Source organism: Suricata suricatta, chromosome 12 (assembly GCF_006229205.1).
Source record: "Suricata suricatta isolate VVHF042 chromosome 12, meerkat_22Aug2017_6uvM2_HiC, whole genome shotgun sequence".
NCBI classification, from domain to species: Eukaryota; Metazoa; Chordata; class Mammalia; order Carnivora; family Herpestidae; genus Suricata; species Suricata suricatta.
In genome coordinates, this window is record NC_043711.1 from 54308251 (window position 1) to 54324121 (window position 15871).

The window sequence follows — 15871 nt, forward strand, 5'->3', positions numbered from 1 at the left end:
CACACACACACACACACACACACACCCCACACACACCCTGATTGTCATCCCCTTTACTAAGACCACGGTGGTTTAAAACCTACCTCTGACCTGGTCACTTCTCTGCCTAACTCCTTCAATGGTTCCCCAGTGCCTTTGGATAAGCTGAGCTCTGAGATCAAGGCAAGAGGCAAAATCAGAAAATGGTTTCTGCACAGGTAGAATGCAGCCTCTGCCCACTTCAGCAGCTTCTATCCTCACCTTCAAACCAGGCCTGTGCATTTTCTGTCCCATACATATCCTGAGACCTTTTTGTTCACTATTATGTCACAGGGCCTGTGCTGGGAGCTCGGGTGAGATCAGACTGGCCCTAGGGGCTGCCCTCATGGAATCTCTGGTTGAGGGGATGCCTTCCAGGCACCTCAGATTCAACATGCCCAAATGAATACATCACCTTCCTCCCCACACACCTGCTCCTTGCTCCCAGAGTGCATCCCACCACAGCCAATAGTCCTGTGTCTGGGTCCCCAGTTAGTAAAGCCAAACCATCTGGGTGCCATCTTTGAGTCTTTGCCCCTGACCCACTCCAAGTCCTGTGGAGTCTATCTCCTAAACACAACCTGAGTTTGCCTGCCTGCAGAAGCCTCCTAACCAGTCTCTCTGCCCATCAAACCCCTCCCACCTACCAGGCACACTGCAGATGGGAAGATGAGTCTGAAGGGCACAAGTAGCAAAAGGCATTCCTGGACCCCTGCCCTGACCCCCACCCCACCCCTCACACATTCAGTGTAATCTTGTGTCACCCACCCCTCAGCTCTGCCCAGCTTTCTCCATATTACACCCGAGTGCCACACCTATCTCGCACAACCCCCAGAACCCCATGTCTTCTCCAGCCTCTGCCCTCTGGGCCAAAGGCAGTCTCTCCCTCCAGGGTCCCCTTTATGCCCACCCAATCCTGGACAAGTCCTGCCTATCTCTGAAGGCTCAGCTAGCAGGACCCTCTCTAGGAAGGTTCCCTACTCCCCAGCCAAGTTAGGGGCTCCTCCTCTGAGCTCCTAAAGACTCTACTCTTTTCCTTATTTTTCTTACTCCTCTTAGTTTATGTGTCTGTGAGCTTCTTCCTAGGAGTGCCCTAGACTCCTCCATCTCCACATTCCCAGTACCAGTTCAGCACCTGACATTTTTCTGGGTCATGGAGTAGGTGCTTAAGTCTTGACAGGTGAAAGAATGAACAGTTTTAAAATGTGCAATGCAATTTAAAATAAAGGCCCAACAAAAACAGATACTCAGGTCAATGGGACCCAACAGAGAACCCAGAAATGGACCCACAAACGTGTGGCCAACTAATCTTTGACAAAGCAGGAAAGAATATCCAATGGAATACAGTCTCTTCAGCAAATAGTGCTGGGAAAACTGGACAGCGACATGTAGAAAAACGAACCTGGACCACTTTCTTACACCTTACACAAAACTAAACTCAAAATGGATGAAAGACCTAAACGTAAGACAGAAAGCTGTCAACTCTCTGGAGGCAAGGAAGACAAAAGCAAAACTGAATGATTGGGACCTCATTAAAATAAAAACCCTTCTGCACGGCAAAGGAAACAATTAGCCAAATTAAAAAGCAACTGACGGAATGGGAAAAGATATTTGTAAATGACATATTAGATAAAGGGCTAGTATCCAAAATCTATAAAAAACTTATGAAACTCAACACCCAAAAAGCAAATAATCCAGTGAAGAATTGGGTGAAAGACATGAATAGACACTTCTCCAAAGAGACATCCAGATGTTTAACCAACACATGAAAAAATGCTCAACGTCACTCATCATCAGGGAAATACAAATCAAAAACAATGAGACACCACCTCACACCAGTCAGAATTGCTGACATAAAAAACTCAGGCAACAACAGATGTTGGCGAGGATGCAGAGAAAGAGGCTCTCTTTTGCACTGCTGGTGGGAATGCAAACTGCAGTAGCCACTCTGGAAAACAGTATGGGGGGTCCTCAAAAGATTAAAAATAGAACTACCCTACAACCTAGGAATTGCATTACTAGGTATTTTTCCAAGGGATACAGGTGTGCTGTTTCAAAGGGGTAAATGCACCCCAATGTTTATAGGAGCACTATCGACAATAGCCAAAGTATGGAAAGAGCTCAAATGTCCATCGACAGCCTGATAAAGAAGATGTGGTGTACATATACAATGGAGTATTACTCAGCAATCAAAAAGAATGAAATCTTGTCATTTTCAACTACATGGATGGAGCTAGAGGGTATTACGCTAAGTGAAATAAGTCAGAGAAAGACAAATACCATGTGACTTCATTCATATGAGGAATTTAAGATAGAAAACAGATGAACATAAGGGAAGGGAAGCTAAAATTATACAAAAACAAAGAAGGGGACAAAATATAAGAGACTCTTAAATACAGAGAACAAACTGAGGGTTGCTAGCGTGGGTGGATGGAGGGACTCAATGGGTAAGGCGGATTAAGGAAGACACTTGTTGGGATGAGCACTGGGTGTTAAACATAGGGGATGAATCACTGAAATCTACTCCTGAAGTCAGTATTGCACGATACACTAACTTAGATGTAAATTAAAAATAAATAAATAAATAAGTACTCAAACAAAAAAATCAAGGCTCAGGTGTATTAGCCCAAAAGAAGAAAAGAAGAAAGAAAAAGATGAGAGAGAGGATGAACACACACAGGCTTCAGGGCTTAGAGAGACTAGAACTCAACCCCAGGTTCTGCCATTTACTGTTACCTTGGCCCTGACAGTGCAACCTTGGGCAGAGCTTAGAGACTATAGAATTGTGACAAAGGAGTTCTCCTTCTAGGGCTGCCAGGACAATTTAGGGGCCCCAACCACAGAGACTGGTGTGCTGTGAGCTCTGGCTCTGTGGACCTGAGTCCTTCTCTGTCCCCTTGCCACCCTGTCCCAGCCCTTCTTGCCCGGGGTGGCCTCCTGTACCGGCTCAGCATGTCAGAGAGGATGTCCAGGGCTTCCAACTGCACAGCCACATCCTCTTGCTGGGCAATGGCACTGGTGAGCTGGCCGGTGATCTTCCGGCACACGGTGGTAGCCAGGCCAGAGCCTGCACAGAGCACAAGAATGGCACAGTGAGGGGCACCTGGGTGGCTCAGTCAATTAAGCATCTGACTTCGGCTCAGGCATGATCTCACGGTTTGTGGGTTCGAGCCCCGCATCGAGCTCTGTGCTGACAGCTCAGAGCCTAGAGCCTGCTTTGGATTCTGCCTCCCTGTCTGCCTCTCCCCTGCTCACACCCTGTCTCTGTCTCTCAAAAATAAATAAACATTAAGAAAAAAAAAAAAGAGGGGCGCCTGGGTGGCTCAGTCGGTTAAACATCCGACTTCGGCTCAGGTCAAATCTCACGTTCGTGGGTTCGAGCCCCGCATCAGGCTCTGTGCTGGCAGCTAGCTCAGAGCCTGGGGCCTGCTTCCGGTTCTGTGTCTCCTTCTCTCTCTGCCTCTCCCCCTCTCATGCTCTGTCTCTCTCTGTATCAAAAATAAATAAAACATTAAAAAAAATTTTTTTTAAAGAAAAAAAAAAAAGAATGGCACAGTGAGGCCAGGGTTGGCCTCTACCTCTGGTTGGCCTTTGCTGTCATTATGTTCCTGAGCCCACATCCCTCAGAATCCCACTGACCCTATGTGGTCCAAGGTTTGACCCAAAGTCTGACAGAACTAAAGGGGGCGGCCAAGGAAGCTGAGTTGATGGCCGACCTACCCCATACCCAACCCCTCTGCCTTCCGTCTTCTAATTAGGGAGGCAGGAGAAGCTCCTTTCCTAGATGCCCTTCCTCCTAGCAGGGGCCAATGACAATGTTCTGGCCAGTGAGCTACAGGTAGAAGTCTTCTAAGGGCTTCTGGAGAAACACGTGCTTATAAAAGACAAGAGACACAGGCAGAGAGCTTACCCCTGTCCTAACTGAGCTGCTAAATGAATTGCTACAAAAGTGGAATGGTTGATCCTTCCAGAATAATGTGAGAAAAGCAATCCTTTACTTCTTCAAGCTGTCATTAGGTTTTGTTACTTGCAGCCAAAGCATTCCTGACACAGAGCCATGAAGTTAAACAGATCTGGGTCTGAATTCTCTGCCACTTACTAGCTAGGTGGCCTTAGGTTAAGTCCCTTCCCCTCTCCCAGCCCCAATTTCTTTCATTGTAAAGTAGGAGAAATTATGATAGTGCCTACCTAATCCCTGGGCCCTGGGTACCTGTGGCTGCAGGGGGGAGCTCCGACAGGACAGTCTTGAGGCCGATGCCAGCGATGTCTCGGAGCTGCTCCTTATCTGACCGCATGTTGGCACAGAGAGCATCCACGATGGTCTCCACCTGGTACTCCTTCACTTTGCCCACCAGAGGACCCAGGCTGAGTGAGGAGGGAGGGATGGGGTCCAAAATCCCCAGGCTCAGCCTGAGTCATGCTGCTCCTTGAGTCCCCTCAGGCCCATGGGGCCACATGTGCTGAGGAAAAAGCTCCAGATCCACAGGGACTGCCTATTTTGCCAGAAGGAGAGGCAACCTCTGGCTCTGCCAACATCATTCCTGACACCTTCCAACCTCCCAAACCTGTACCACCTCCTGGGTTTTGCATCTCAGTGTGTGGCCAAACCAGTGATCTCAGTAACCTCAGCTCAAAACCAAGGAATGCCCGAGATCAGTGGTTCTCAAACTTAAGCGTGGACCAGAATCCACTGGAGGACTTGTTAAAACAGATTTCTGGGCTCCACCCCAGATTTTCAGATTCAGGAGGTCTAGATCGGGACAGAAAATTTAAGTTTCTAGTAAGTTCTCAGTAGATGCTGATACTGGTGGTCCAGGGATCACACTTTCAGAACCTCAGCCTTAGAGCATTGCTTTGCCTACTGTAGTCACAGATCAACATCAGGAGTGTCACCAGCATCACCTGGGAGGCTGGGAAAGAAGATTGCAAGACAGAATATGTTCCATGCCCTGCTGGAGTTTCTAACACCCCACTGGGCATTCGTATAGGAAAGAAACCTTTCTATAATTATCTGAGCCCAAAATCTACTTTCAATTTACATATAAACACAAAGTAGTTTATATACTATTTTAATATACTCTAAGTTTTCCAAAGACGTGATTGTTCAGGTAAATTGAAGAAGACTGTACGTGACTTTTGGGAAAACTACGAGGAGATTGTTCACCGTTACAGAAAATCTTGTCACTAAGAGCAGTGCTGCTTGCGGTATCAGAGTCCCCAGCATCCATACCTGTCTCTACCTACCAGCTGCCACAGCCTGCACGATGAGCCTACATTCAGGGCAGGCTTCTCATGACTTTATGATCACTTCGGTCAATGTGCCCAAGCATTTCCATACTGGAACCCATACTACTGTACTATTGGTTCTGCTACCTGAAACCACCATCCACTTTATCTTATCTCTGCTGTATGGCCAGAAAGATGCTTCCAGACTACAAACATAACTGTGTCATGCTCCTGCACAAAACTACCAAACTCCCTCTGCTCTCAGGATCAAGTTGAAACTCATTAAGACGGCCCAGAATCCCTGGGCTCAGCTCACGGAGTTGGGAGAGGCAATTCCTCAGTTCTCATTAACCCCTGCCATTCCTCAGTCTTCCACCTACACAACACATGTGCCCTGCATATACCTCATCTTGCTTTTTTAGCTCTAAAGGGAAGTCTCCAAGGTCTCAGGACTGCAACCTCATAGTGCCTAGGGCAAAGGCTTTTGTCCCCCACCCCCCACCTCCATGCCCTGTCCCTTCAGCCCTCACCACTCTTCTGCATGCCCACATGACCTTCCAGCTGCCTGCACCTGCATCTGTGCCTCAGGGCTCTCTCTGGCTGGAGGCAGCATGGAATATATAATCCTCCATGCTACCTTGGGAACAACCCTCAACCAGACTGACAGCTGGCCGGTGGAACGCTTCCCAGGGCATGTCCTACTCGGTGTCCCAAAGGCTCCCAGTAGGGTTAAGCTCCATCTGCCCACAGCAGTATCTTGCTTGATATTTCACACTATTGGCTTTCTTCCTTCCCTACCTCACTTCCCTATTCCCCTACTGGAATTTTCTGGGATCACTTCCCAGATAAACTTACACTTGAATCCTTGTCACTGGGTCGACTTCTGGGGAAATCCAGACCATGGTATTGTCCACCACCTCTGGGGCTTCAAGAGCTGCTCAGCAACTGTTCTCTCAGAACCTGCACCCCAAAGGGGCAGGCATCCCTGGGGTTCTGTCACACCTGGCCTTGCCCCATCCGTGCCAAGGCCAAAACTCACCACTTGACGGCTAAGTTCTGCACCTCGCCATTCTTGTCCTCCAGGAGCCTGAGCAGCATCTTAACCACCTTGCGCTCGCTGTCCTCATCCAGCTGGATGGAGTCCTTCTGCAGCTCTGACATCAGGTCACTGGTGGCCATGAACCTGGGCACAACGGCAGAGGAGGATTACTGGGCAGCTCCCAGGCCCCAGTAATTTGGGAAGTATCTCAGCATCTCCCAAGTAGCAGATCTCGATACAAAGATTCAAGGGCAAGTACATTATCTAGGCTGTAGGCATGATCTGGCTACAGGGAGACCCATATGCAAGACACCGACTGCCACTTGGTGGCAGACTAGGAGTGGCACAGCACTCTGGCTAAACGCTGAGCTTTGAGGTTGGTGGCTCCTGCTTCTGCCATTTATGTAAGTAAACTGGGGCATGTCATTTCACTTCTCTGAACCCTGGTTTACCTCTCAGGAAAAAAAAAGCGGATGAGAATAGAACCTGCCAGGGCACCTGGGTGGCTCAGTCGGTTAAGCATCCAACTTTGGCTCAGGTCATGATCTCACCATTCCCAAGTTCGAGCCCTATGTCAGGCTCTGTGCTGACAGCTCAGAGCCTGGAGCCTGGGTCTCCCTCTCTGTCTCTGCCTCTTCCCTGCTCGTGTTCTGTTTCTCTCACGAAAATGAATAAACATTAAAAAAAATTTTTTAAAGAAAAAAGAATAGTATCTGCCTTGTGGGGTTATATGGACATGAAAATGAAATAATGTAGGTGATGGACTTAGCATATATTAAGCAGCCAGTAAGTAACACTGCCATTATTACAATGGCATGTTACATCATTCACCTTCCATTCATGCTAGAAGGTCTACCAGACAGGAGGAGTGGGGCTTGCCCTGCCCATCCCCGCCTCAGAGTCAGCCTCCATCAGCCCCTGCCTATAGGCCAGTGGCTCTCAAACTGTAGCTGGCACCACAATCACCCACAGGGCTTGTTAGACACTGCTGGGCCCCACCTTCAGGGTTTCTGGAATCAGATCTGAGATGGGGCCCAAGAAATTTGATCTCTGACGAGTTCCTGAGGGGTGGGGACCACACTTGGAGAACTACTGTGGTAGGCCATGGTGACAGGCCACAAGCACATCTTAGACACTGGTGTCAACAGCTGACCAGTCCCTGGCAATGACCCCCTGACTCAGGGTGGGCATCAGAGCCAAAAGCTGCCCACCTACAGATGGGCAGATGTGTGCAGCCAGATGCTGTGTTCCAGGGAAGGAAAACTGCAGGGGGAGTCTTGGGTTGGCAGGCCACGAGCTGGGGCTTCAAGAACATCATGGACTACCGTTCCTGCCAAGATTAGGAAGGCAAAGCAGCCTTAAACTGGCGGCTCTCATCTGTGTCCACCTTGCAGCTGTCTTTCAAAAATCTGATTTATCAACATTTGGAAAACCGGGAAAGTTGATGTAAAATTTGTGATTTCCAGATTCTCTTGAAAATAGAGTATTTGGATACAAATGGCCGACATCTCCTCGGGACAATAACTGGCTGGTCGAGGCATGGCTGCCCTCCTTAGGGGGGACACTCTCTCCAGCTCGCCAGGTTCCCACAGGGCCCACTGCACCGATTTACTGGCTCCTGTAGGCACTTAGGAGGACAGACTGGAGAAGGCCAGAGCAGCAAGGGGAGATGCAGCAAAGTCAGGGCCAGACTGGGGCAGCTTCAGAGAAAGCCTCCAGCTTTGGCTGACCCCCCGGGTCACCCCACCTCCTCACACCAGCCTTGCTTTTGGGTTTGAGCTGGCTCTGTCAGCAAGAGCCCTCCCTGCTCCTCCCAGGCCTCCTGTGGCAAAACTGATCACAGTTGGGATTCCAGCCTCATTTTTGCATGTTCAGTCCTCCTGCTTGATGTCATAGGGATGCCCCAGCACCCTGTTACCAGGAAGGCACTGGTCACTGGCACTGCTGTTTATTTTTAACAGCTGGGATTAGCCTCAAGCTGCTGAAAGGAAGGAGGCTGGGCTGGAGGCCAGGAGGTAGTGGTAGGACTGACTGTGTCCACTTCTGGGCCTCCTCATTGCAGATGCAGCCAAGGTAAGGTGAAGGAGAAGGTTTGCAGTTGAGCCAGGCCAGGTGTGGGGTAGGCACATGCATTCTTAGGTCTGCCAGCTGAGGGGACACTCTGAGATGGGGTCTCTAAGCTGCATTTCTGCTGCAGTTCATGGAGACCCAGCTCAGCCTGGCAACTGAAGAAATGTGTTCCTTTGCCGGACATGAGCCTCCTGTTCCCCTCTTTCTTCTCTGTTGAACTCCTATTCAATTGTCAAGGGCCAAGCTCAAATGTCCCATCCTCAGGGATGACTCCTCTGACCGCCCTGCCCTATCCCCAACCCAGTCTCTAACCATGCGTGGTTCCCCTGGAGAGGATTCTGTCAGAACGCTCTGCCCTCCTCATCACAGCACTCCTCAAACTGCACTACAAGCTTGGTCACCAGCATGTCTCCTCATTAGACTGCAAACTCACAAGGGCCCATTGAGTTCATCCCTGGGATTCTAGACCCAGTAAAGAACAGGGCTGGAGAGGGCCTGGGAGGCAGGGTGAGGGCAGGAGGGGAAGGAGGGAGAAAGCCAGCCCATAACAGCCAAGCAGTGTGTGGAAATCCAAACTCAGAAACCAACCCTTCTGAGAGATGCCTCAGCATTTCAGACACCCCCGAGTTCTTGCAAATACCCAGCTCATAGAGAAAGAAAGCCATATTGTGTATATGGACGTGGTGGCAGCAGTGGGGATGTCAGGCATATAATTTAGTGGCTAAGAGCTTAAGCACTGAAGTTTGGCTTCACTTATCTTAGGTGAACTTAGGCAACTGACTCCTCTCTTGAGTCTCATTTTTTCCACCTATGGAGGGGGAATTTTCTTTGCCCCACTTCATAATATCCTTGTGAGGTTCAATAGGATGACAAGCTCTTCACATGAGGCAGATGGGAAAACCAGGCTCAGAAGGACTGTAGGAACTGTCCAAGGACACGTAGCAAGTCGGGAGGAGACTCTGCCCACCAGTCAGGTCTCCCAGCTCCTCAACAATTACTACTGTGTTTTCAAAAAAGGCTTTGGGAATTCCTGCAAGACCCCCCAGTTTACCCATCTGGCTGCGGGAGTCTGAGTGGGAACAGAGCAGCCTCCTGACCACAGACGGACAACACAGATCAAAGGCTTCCTTTACCCTGCCTGGGACCCCCACCTGCAGTAGCCACCTGCGCCCAGACGCCAGGGGACACAGTTTCAGTTTCATTCCCAAGAAACCTTAGAGGCAACTCAGTTGAAATACTCTGCCACATGGACACCTGGACAGTTGGTCAGCAGGACCCAGCCTTCCTGGTATTTGGATTTTAAAAATAGACACCATCCTCATATGCTTGGGGTGGTTTTAAGTGTCCTCAGGCAGAGCAGGCTGAAAGGGCTTCTTTGGCTCTGGATGGTAGGTCTAACTCCTTCTCCTGGAGACTGGACCTGGAGCCCAAGAGACTGGTGCAAATACCCTCGGCCACTAGCCGGCTATGTGACCTTGGGCACACCTTCACCTCTACAAGCCTCTGGAGAAAAGGAATGACGGTCACACCACCCAGGCAGAGGGAGGGGACTGAATGAGGCTGCACAGAACAGCACAGCAGGGAACCTGGGACACAGGAAACGTTCACTAAGCACCTTCTGTGTATCCCGAACAGACTCTGGGATGCAAAAAGGAAACATCAGTCCCGGTGGAGGGGCTAGAAGCAAAGCAGTAGAAAGATGGGGCAGGGAAGGTGCTGTGAGAACCCAGGGGTGGTCCCCAACCCTGCCTGGGTGACAGGAGGTATCTCAAAGAGGTGACAAAAGAGTAGGGGCTAGCCAGGTAAAGGGAGGAAAAGAAAGGGCGTGGAGATTACCAGTAAAGAGTGGGCAGAGGGCATGGCAGGTTTCTGATGTGCGTGGAATCAATCATAAGTGCCGATTCATTAAGCACTAACCTGATCCCAGCCACTAATCTAGGCATTGCACACGTATTAACTCTTTTCCTACACACACCAACCCTCTGAGGTAGGTTCTATTATTATCCCATCTTACAGAAACAGAAGGGGAGGCTCAGTCACACAGCCAGCAAGTGGGTGGGAACAGGGTCTGAATCCAGCCCTGTGTTCTAAAGCTCTGCTAGAGGCTCTTTCGGGGTGCTGAGGATTGGGTGTCAGGAGAAGAGGCAGGAGCCAGACCAGGAGAACCGGGCCTCAATCTCCTCACCTGTCAGAGGGCTGGAATCAGAAGGCCTTGCTAAGATCTCAGCTTCTGGGTTAAGACTGACCCGGATTTAGAACCCACATCCTCTACTTCGTAGCTCTGGGACTGCAACTAGCCCCTTTGTGACTCTGGGCCTCCATTTCCCTATCTGTAAACTGGGGATAAAGCAACAGAATGTTCAATAAATGGGTTATGTTGGTCTCTGTGGGCTCCTTTCAGCTCCCAGGGTCCAGAGCTGGCTGTGTGACCAGGGCCAATCCCTTTGGCCTCCAGGGGCCTTAGTTCCCCCCTAAGGATGAAGGAGTTGAATGAGAGGTTCCCTCCATTCTTTCAGACTCTGTTCCTGTGTGGCTCAGAGATGTCTGGCGAAAGGGGAACAACGATAAGAAAAGTGGCACCCAAAACCTAAAAGCCCCCATCCCAACCATCACCTACTAGTGTCCGCAAAGCCGCTCAGCCCAGCTCCCTCCTTCAGGCTGTGTCAGAGCAAACCTGGGAGGGGAAGGGATGGGAGAAAATGCCCTGATGAAGGGCAGGGAGTCCTGGCATGACTCGGAGAAGAGGGCAGTGTTGAGGGTATCAGTGGAAAATTCAGTCCCTTAGTTGTGGGGTCGACAAGGGGCTGAGTTTCAATGCGGCAAAGAAAAGGCAAGGCTGGGATCCCCAAAGAGGGGCTGGGAGGTTCACCGTGGGTTGAAGTGGGGGGTCTGGGCGCAAGAGCCACGGGTAAGAGACGAGGGCTGGGCAAGGCGGAGAGAAGGCAGAGGAAGGGGGCAGAGGGGCGGAGCCACGGCTCCGACCAGGGCACTGCGGCAGGGGTCGAAGCGCGCACGGTGGGAGACCAAGCAGGTAGAGAGGGCAGGGCTGCGACGCGGGGAACAGGGGGTCGGGGAGGCAGAGGCGGGGACCGTGGGACGGGTGGAGCTCAACGCGGGGCCAGGGGTAGGGGCTGCACTCTCGTGGGGGATGGGCCGGCGCGACTGGAGGCGAAGAAGGTCCCGGTTTCGGTAGGAGGAGGACAGATGGGGGCCGGACAGCGGGGCGCACCTGAAGTCCTTGTCGCTGGACGTCATCTTCTCCAGGAGGCTGGAGATGTGGAAGGCGGTGGTGCTCATGGTGGCTGCGCGCCGCGGGGCCGGCCGGCGGGAGCGAAGATGGCGGCGCGGGCGCCCCCTCCCCCGCCTCTCGACGCGGGCTGCGCTCACCAGACAGAAATAGCAGCCCCCGCCCCGCCCCGGCGGCGCAGCTCGCGGGCCTCGGCCGGGGCCTCCGCTGGAGGCAGAAAGGGGCCCGCGAGAGGCTCTGCGGTCGGTACGGCGGCACCCTCCGCTGCTCCGCGCGCGCGTGGCCCAGCACCGGCTTGCACACCCTCAGAGACGGGTAGCTCACCACCTATCGCCGGTAAACGCCTCTCTAGGATTCCTATGGGCCCCGACTCTTGTTGCGTGGGACGCGCAAGGGGTCCAGAGTCTCAGCTTCGAATCCCCAGTTCTCCTGGCCAAATTACTTCACCTCAGCGTTTTCATCTGTTGGCAGTCGAGCAACAAGAGCTGCTATTGTGGGTTAAGACAACCAAAGCACTTCCACCCCCACCCTACTCCTCATGCTGGGCTGCCTCAGAGCCAGGCAGGACCCAAAGAGGGTACCCTGTCACCAGGCCCCTGGCAAGCCATCTCCTATCCTCAGGCAACGGGGTCAGTTTATTTGTTTTATAGAGATACAGCTGAGACCTAGAGAGGCATAGAGACTTACTAAGTGTGGAACAGCTAGTGGATCTCAGATGAAATCAGGACAGACCCTAAATCTTTCAATGCCTTGGCAACAATCCTTCCATGAAACTGCCCACACCTTCTTCAGTTAGGGACACGCTCAGGGTTGGAGGATGTGTAGGAGTACAGGAGAACCCTGTGCCTCTCTAAACAGCCAAGAGGCTGTTGGCTCTTAAGAAATGGAGTCGCGGGGCACCTAGGTGGCTCAGTTGGTTGTGCATCAGACTTGGGCTCTGATCATGATCTCTCAGTTTATGAGTTTGAGGGCCCTGTAGGCCCCTTTGGGCTCTGCACTGGAGGTACAAAGCCTGCTTAGGATTCTCTCTCTCTTTCTCTCGCTGCTCCTCACCCACTTATGCTCTCTCTCTCTCAAAATAAATAAATGTACTTTAAAAAAAGAAAGAAAGGAGTAACGTGCTTTGGAGCAAAATAACCCTGCATTCAAATTCCTGCTAGGTTGCTTCCTGGCTGTGTGGCCTTGGGATAATAACACAACTTCTCTGACCTATGTTTTTCTCCCTCATAAGATGAGGATTAAAAATATCTTTTTTGGGGTGTCTGGGTGACTCAGTCAGTTGAGGCCCTGGCTCTTGATCTCTGCTCATGTCGTGATCCCACTATTCATGGGAGTGAGCCCCATGTTAGGCTCCAGCCTTGGGATCCTCTCTCTCCCTCTCTCTCTGCCCCTTCCCTGCTCAAATATGTGCTCGCTCTCACTCTCTCAAAATATATCTTTCTTTTCTTTCTTTTTTTTTTTTTTAGAGAGAGTACAAACAGTGGAGAGGGGCAGTGGAAGAATCTCAAGCAGGCTCCATATTGAGTGCAGAAACCTTATAATCTAATGGAGGATATTAGCACTACAAAAGTAAGTGACTGCATCAGTAAAATAAGTTCTCTACAGAAAACAGGGCATCTGGTTGGCTCAGTCGGTAGAACGTGGAACTCTTGATCTCAGGGTTGTGAGTTTGAGCCCCACTTTGGGTGCAGAGATTACTTTTTTTTTAAATGTTAAAAAAAGAAAAGAAAACACAAAGAGGTGAAAGAATAGAGGTGTATGGAAGGGCAGCTTTAGCTAAAATGGTCAGAGAAGACCCTTTTTGAGGAAGACATATTTGGGTTAAGACTTGAACAGATGAGGGGAGCCTGAGTGACTCGGTCGATTAAACATCCGACTTCAGCTCAGGTCATGCCCGTGGCTCGTGGGTTCAAGCCCTGCAATCAGTCTCTATGCTGACAGCTTGATGCCTGGACCCTGCTTTAGATTCTGTGTCTCCCTCTCTCTCTGTCCCTCCCCTGCTCGTACTCTGTCTCTCTCTCTCAAAAGTAAATAAATATTAAAAAAAAAAAAAAAAAGACCTGACCAGATGAAAATGAAACAGCTGGGCAAAGATTTGAGGGAAGAGCTTATTAGACAGTGGGAACAGTAAGGACAAAGGTCCTGAGGTGGGAATAACCCTGATATATTTAAGAAAAGGCAATGGGGTACCTGGGTGGCCCAGTCGCTTGAGCGTCCGACTTCAGTTCAGGTCATGATCTTGTGGTTTGTGGGTTTGAGCCCCATGTTGGGCTCTGTGCTCACAGCTCAGAGCCTGGATCCTGCTTTGAATTCTGCATCTCCCTCTCTCTCTGCCCCACCCTGCTTGCACTCTGTCTCTCAAAAATGAATAAACGTTAAAACAACTGAAAAAAGAAAAGGCAATGGCTGGGGTGCCTTGGTGGCTCAGTCGGTTGAGGGTTTGACTTTGGCTCAGGTCATAATCTCACAGTTCAAGAGTTTGAGCCCTGAGTCAGGTTCTGTGCTGACAGCTCAGAGCCTGGAGCCTGTTTCAGATTCTGTCTGTCTGTCTGTCTCTCTCTCTCTCTCTCTGCCCCTCTCCTACTCGTGCTTTGCTTCACACCCCTGCACCTCTAGCACTCAGGGTCTCAGCTGAGCGGGCCCTCCCATTCCAGCACCCTGGGTGGGGGGAGGGGGCACAGTTTCCATCCTGTTGCTTTAACAGACTTATTGAGATACGATTCACAAACCATCAAATGCATCTACTGAAAGTGTACCATTTCGGGTCTCCTGGGTGGCTCAGTTGGTTGGGAGTCCTACTCGACCTCTGCTCAGGTCATGATACCATGGTTTGTGGGATCAAGCCCACATCAGGTTCTGTGCTGACAGCATGGAACCTGTTTGCGATTCTCTCCTTCCCCTCCCTCCTCTGCTCTTGTGCGTGCTCTCTTGCAAAATAAATTTTTAAAAATGTTAAAAAAAAAAGTGTACAAGGGTGCCTGGGTGGCTCAGTCAGTTAAGTGTCTCACTTTGGCTCAGGTCATGATCTCGCGGTTCATGGGTTCAAGCCCCCGTGGGGCCCTGTGCTGACAGCTCGGAGCCTGGAGCCTGCCTCAGATTCTGTGTCTCCCTCTCTCTCTGCCCCTCAGCCTTTCATGTTCTATCTCTCTCTGACTCTGTCTCTCTCTCAAAAATAAGGAAACATTAAAAAATTTTAAAGTGTACAATTTTGTGGCTTTCCATGTATTTGCAGAGTTTGTGCAGCCATACCCCATGCTACCTAATTCCAGAATGTTGTCATCACCCCCGGAAGAAACTCCACACCCATTAGCAGTCACTCTCCACTGCGCCTTTCCCCAGACCCAGACATCCAATAATGAATGTACTTTTTGTGGCTATAGATTGGCCTGTTCTGAGTGTGCAATTAAAGAAAGTTTTTGGGGCACCCAGCTGGCTCAGTCAGTTAAGTGGCCGACTTAGGCTCAGGTCAGGATGTCACAGCTCATGAGTTCGAGCCCCGTGTCAGGCTCTGTGGTGACAGCTCAGAGCCTGGAGCCTCCTTTGGATTCTGTGTCTCCCTCTCTCTCTGTCCATGCCCTGATCATACTCTCTCTCCATCTCTCAAAAATAAATAAATATTAAAAATAATCTTTTTAAAGTTTTAAACATTTATTCATTTTTGAGAAATGGAGAGAGACAGAGCATGAATGGGGCAGGTAAGGGCCTTGGTGTGTGAGAGAAGAAGGGGAGACCAGCCAGCTAGAGAGGGTGGGTGGCTAGCGGGGAGAGTGGTGGTAGGAAATGAGGGCAGCCCCGTGGTGAAGGCCCGGGAGGTCCTGGTTTTGCCTCAGGCGTGGCCATGGCAGGAGTGGAGATGAGGGATGTAGGCTGATGTGGTCTGAGTGGGGTCTGTCTGGCCGTGTGTGGGGAACAGACTCTGCGGGGAGTGCAGAGCAGGGGCCACAGCCATGACAAGGAGGGCTGGTGGTGGTTTGGCAGGGTGGTGAGGACCACATTCTGGGCAGTTCTGAGGACAGAGCCCCCGGGGCTGGCGATAGATGAGATGAGGGTTTTGAGACAGGAGGGACACAGTCTGACCCAGGTGTTTGGCCTGAGCACCTGGACAGGTGGACGGGCCCCGGCCGAGACGGGAAAGCCGACAGGGAGACTGCGGTGGGTCTGGCTTCAGCGAGGGTATGCCTGTGTCCGCGGGGGACAGCGTGGGCCTGGCACGGGTGGTTGGTGTTCAGGCCACCTCAACTCTCCTTGAGGGTTGAAACCTTCTTGTTGAA

At 50.9% G+C, this 15871-nt stretch overlaps 1 protein-coding gene across 1 annotated transcript in view; it reads right to left on the bottom strand.

The window, feature by feature from the left end:
* CAND2 (cullin associated and neddylation dissociated 2 (putative)) overlaps positions 1 to 11706 on the bottom strand; it is a 32548-nt gene extending 20842 nt beyond the window's left edge. Inside the window, exons 1-4 of the mRNA XM_029916577.1 lie at positions 11583 to 11706; positions 6284 to 6427; positions 4229 to 4383; positions 2962 to 3085 (exon numbers count right to left, since the gene is read on the bottom strand). Of these exons, the coding sequence (XP_029772437.1) occupies positions 2962 to 3085; positions 4229 to 4383; positions 6284 to 6427; positions 11583 to 11650 (491 nt within the window). The 5' untranslated portion in view covers positions 11651 to 11706. The remainder of the gene's footprint in view (positions 1 to 2961; positions 3086 to 4228; positions 4384 to 6283; positions 6428 to 11582) is intronic.
* Between the last annotated feature and the right edge of the window lie 4165 nt (positions 11707 to 15871).